The 4,226-nt window shown below is 34.2% G+C and overlaps 1 protein-coding gene across 2 annotated transcripts; it reads left to right on the top strand.

Moving 5' to 3' along the window:
• Positions 1–269: 269 nt before the first annotated feature.
• Positions 270–3,762, top strand: LOC21394875. 2 transcript variants are annotated; one of them, XM_024168806.1, is made up of 6 exons: positions 270–426; positions 570–684; positions 2,142–2,401; positions 2,941–3,028; positions 3,264–3,330; positions 3,590–3,762. In XM_024168806.1, exons 2-6 carry the CDS (start codon positions 629–631, stop codon positions 3,641–3,643), a joined length of 525 nt encoding a protein of 174 aa, XP_024024574.1. In that variant the 5' UTR covers positions 270–426; positions 570–628; the 3' UTR covers positions 3,644–3,762. The 2 variants fall into 2 exon arrangements, with proteins under 2 accessions (XP_024024574.1, XP_024024573.1); XM_024168805.1 differs by lacking the exons at positions 270–426; positions 570–684 and adding an exon at positions 1,259–1,440 and having other exon boundaries at positions 2,137–2,401.
• The last annotated feature ends 464 nt before the right edge of the window (positions 3,763–4,226 follow it).

Below are 4,226 nucleotides of genomic sequence, written 5' to 3'. Positions count from 1 at the left end.
TTTTTTAATGAAAAAGAAATTAAGGCTCCATATGTTTCATAGATTCAAAATGTTTTTATTAAATTTTGTTGAATTTTGCTGAATTATTATAGTATTTTTTTCATACAAAAAATTATATCTTATATTACAACATTTTGTTAGAATTTAGGAATTAAACGGGTCCTAAAATATAACTTTTAACTTTTTTTTTTATTCAAAGTCGTTGTTAAATGTTAATCTACAAACGACAACATACCTTACTACTTTCTTTGTTTTTTTATGATATTTTTCCCACTCTCCTCTGGCTCCTAATTCCAGTAGTAACAAAAGCATACAATAAGAGAGAGAGAGAGAGAGAATAGAGGGCCAAATCGTAGTTTGATGAAAACGGAGAAGAACCTCATCATCAAAAGCCTCTCTTTTCATCTCAACCATGCCATTTTCAAGGTCTCTCTTTTTTTTTTTCCCTTTTTCTCGGACCCCCCAAAAAAAAAAAAGTGTACATAAATGAGTTTCTACAGCTTCTTTTTTATTGGTTGGTTAGTGGGTTTCTATTGATTCATGTGTTTGGATTGGATGTACTTACACAGAACTTTGACTTTGAGGCGTGTATTTCTGCTTCCTGGATTTAGTACTTTCCGACCGAGAAATGCAAATCTCTAGATTCATTCCTTCTTGGCTCTTGGACATTCTCGCTTGCATGGGGTGAGTTTTTCTTTGTTCCTCTCTCCAATATCGGTCTTTTTCTGGTTCTGTTTGGTTGCTAAGAAAACAACAAGGAAAAAAATTCGAGATCTGGATTCGTTTTCAGTGCAAAAGGAGTGTAGTGAGTTTTATCTGTTTGGTTGCCGAGAAAAAGCAATTGGGATTTTAGGCAAAATTTGCGAACTTTAAATTGGTGAATATTTTTTTAGAGTGATATCCTGAGCTGAACTTTGAATTCTTTTGATATTCCTAGTAATTGATGGGATTTTTTTTTTTTTTTCATTTTCTTGGTTGGGGTTCTGGGATGGGAAAGAATAAAAAAAAAGTAGATTTTTTTTAAAATTTTCTTTCTGGATTCCCTAGCTTTCCGGGGAATCAAATAGGTGTTAGGGTATTCTTTTGTTGCTTGGTCTCCTCTCCTTGACTTGATTTGGAAGTTACTTGTGTTTGCTTGTTTGTTAAGCGAACTAGTATATATGAACAGAGAGACATTTATGCTTTTTTTTTTTTTGGCCATTCTTTACTTGATAGTTTGGGCATTTGGTTATAGAATTATAATTGCTAGAGGTGTTTTGGTTTTGTATGGAATTTCTATAGGCGCTAAAAGCTATGTATTCCAAGTGTTGTTTGTTGTCCCAAATGGAGAGATGCTTCGGAAACAAACCTTGCTGCTCGTTTTTAGTGTTTTCTTGTGCTTGTTTTCGGGCTTTTGTGCTCGTAATCTTGGAGAAGTGCAAGAGAAAATTCAAGATAGTTGTAAGAAGAGGAAAAAAAACAGATTTTCTGTTTCTAATTTTCTGTGATTGCGTAACAAATTAAGTAATCTTGGTCAGCTTGCTTAGCATTATTTCTTTGTAAGGAATGATAGCAACAAAGTTTATCTTGATGCAGTTGTCTTTTGGCATATGGGTATTTTCCACAAGTTAACATTGAGAAAAATTATAATTTCTTCTATGTCGGAAACTCAGAATTGAGCTGTTATTTTCTTTCTGTAAAGAAGTTTTAATATTTGACCAACACAAAATGATTGATCCAGTTTCATGCATCTAAGTAGTTTCCTTTTCTTTTTTCGTTTTTTTTTTTTTTTACTTTCATCTCTTTTCATGCATCTAAATGTTTTTTTTTTTTATGACATTATTTCTTGTGCTTATTAAATGTTCATTGTTATTATTCCTAGGGAAAATTAAAAGCAAAGATAATATGTTTTGGCAGTAATTGAGATTTTGTGATTGCACTGCCTTCAGTTTGTGTTCATTTCATTTTCGTTCTTCTTATTTTCTGTGGATGACAGGTTTGAAGACAGTGTTTCGTATTCTTTTTAGTTGCTTTTCGTCTTTCATCATTTTTCATTTCTGCTTTTCCAGTTTTTGATGAATGTGGCTTCTAAATTGGCAATTTGAGTTGATAGGTGGTGTTAATCAATATTTTGTGGTTAAACCTGATTTAAAACAGAGCAGAGGCTGTCTTGGATGCTTTACCAAGCCCTCGCTTATTATTGCGGTAGATGAGCCATCGAAGGGACTGAGAATACAAGGCCAGCCGGTGAAGAGATCTAGTTTTTCGGAGGATCTTTGGAGCACTAGCACCATTGAAATGGAGAATGGTGGGCTCCAATCCTCCCAGAGAAGCATCTCATCACTCACCACCTCAAGCCATGCACCTGATCCCAACAGTACTTCCACGAGCACAAGCAATCCTCACGAATTTGTAAATCATGGCAAGTTCATACCAGAAACTTCTATCCATTTTCCATTTGGTTGTTTTTCTTTGTTTACTTTTTTCCAACACTTGACAATATCATCCTCTAATTCGCGTGTTCACTCGCTTCAAGCTAAAGCAAGTCCTCCTTTCAATATTTCAAACTTCAAAGCCCATATTGTTTACTGATCCAAGCTTGTGCTTTGTGCGGAATCAGTCTTTCTTTAGTGTTGACGGTTGATATGGTCAATGATTTGAATTTTTGAGGCTTCTTCTATGCTCTGCTAAACTTTTGCAGTATTCATTTCATTAACAAGAAAAATTTACTTCAAAGCCCATATTGTTTACTGATCCAAGCTTGTGCTTTGTGCGGAATCAGTCTTTCTTTAGTGTTGACGGTTGATATGGTCAATGATTTGAATTTTTGAGACTTCTTCTATGCTCTGCTAAACTTTTGCAGTATTCATTTCATTAACAAGAAATATTTCTACCATTTCTATTAGAAAATGATCGTTCAAACATGAAACTCTTTTAGTAATTGGAAATCATTGGATTCAGGCCTTCTTCTCTGGAATCAAACAAGGCAGCAATGGCTTGGAAACAAATCATCTCAGAATAAGATGCAAATTCGAGAACCCAGAATAAGGTAAATCACCTAATCTCTTTCCAATAAATAGTATGAACTATGAAGTCATCAAAAGTAGTCTTGCCATTTCATAGAAGGGCGCTTTTCCCCCTATCATCTATTGCCAATTTTCATTTTTATCTAACCTCCCAAGTTGCCGAGATGCAAGGATTTCAATATTTTTCGTTTCGTCATGAAAATAGTTTAGAAAAAAAAAAAAAGTGTAATATTATCACCTAACCATTCTGATTTGCAGTTGGAATGCTACTTATGAGAGTTTACTTGGAACCCTCAAACCTTTCCCACAACCAATCCCACTTTCTGTAAGTTGTTTAAGTTATCAAACAGAAGAAATGCTAACGTCACTCTCTTTTTCACTTTCCACATTCATTGTTTGACACGTGGGTTCAACTATCTTATTTTCTGTTTAAATAATAATATATCATATTAGTGGAGTCCACAAGTTAAACAATAATGTAGAAAGTGACAAAAGAGTGACGCTAGTATTTCTCTACCAAACAAAGGTTTTCTTGGCCCCTATTGTTCTGTTTTGCTTAAAGGTTTGTTGGTCTTATTTGGCAGGAAATGATAGATTTCCTTGTTGATATTTGGGAGCAAGAGGGCTTGTACGATTGACCAAGCAAAACACGAAAACATATTAAATTCTTTATGTTTTTTTTTCCCCTTTTGTTTCCCCGTTTTTCTCATTTGTAATTCATGTTTAAGTGCTAATCAGATTCATATTGCGGACCCAATTACACTCCCCAAGTTAGTTTAATATTATACGTCTTTTTAGGCTACTTTGATGGGGTTCGAGGATAATCCACTTGTTGTACAAATCTTCTCGTTCGACTTCCTCTTGGGTGTTATAATCGAAAGTGTATCAATCAATTACCATGCCAAAAGTTCTTTAGGAATTTCTAGTATTCTTTACTGATATAACAGCCTTTTTTATCAAGTCAAATTTATCATCTTGTTTGATGGAAGGAAAGAGTTTTCTTTTATTATTTTGTTCCGAATTTGATATGAGACCAGGGAAAGGGGGGACGTTTGGTTTATAGATTCAGAATTATTCTCGCTTTACGTGTGTTTTTTGTGAGAAAAAATATTGTAACAAATCACGAATCATGACACAAATCATGACACGAATCTTCCTTCTAAACGTTCCCGAAATGAAATCACTTATGTCGTCAAGCAAATAGATACAGGTGAAGAAGGT

Source organism: Morus notabilis, unplaced genomic scaffold (genome assembly GCF_000414095.1).
Source record: "Morus notabilis unplaced genomic scaffold, ASM41409v2 Scaffold453, whole genome shotgun sequence".
NCBI lineage: Eukaryota > Viridiplantae > Streptophyta > Magnoliopsida > Rosales > Moraceae > Morus > Morus notabilis.
The sequence above is the reverse complement of the archived record's forward strand: the minus strand, read 5'-3'. Positions and strand labels throughout refer to the sequence as shown.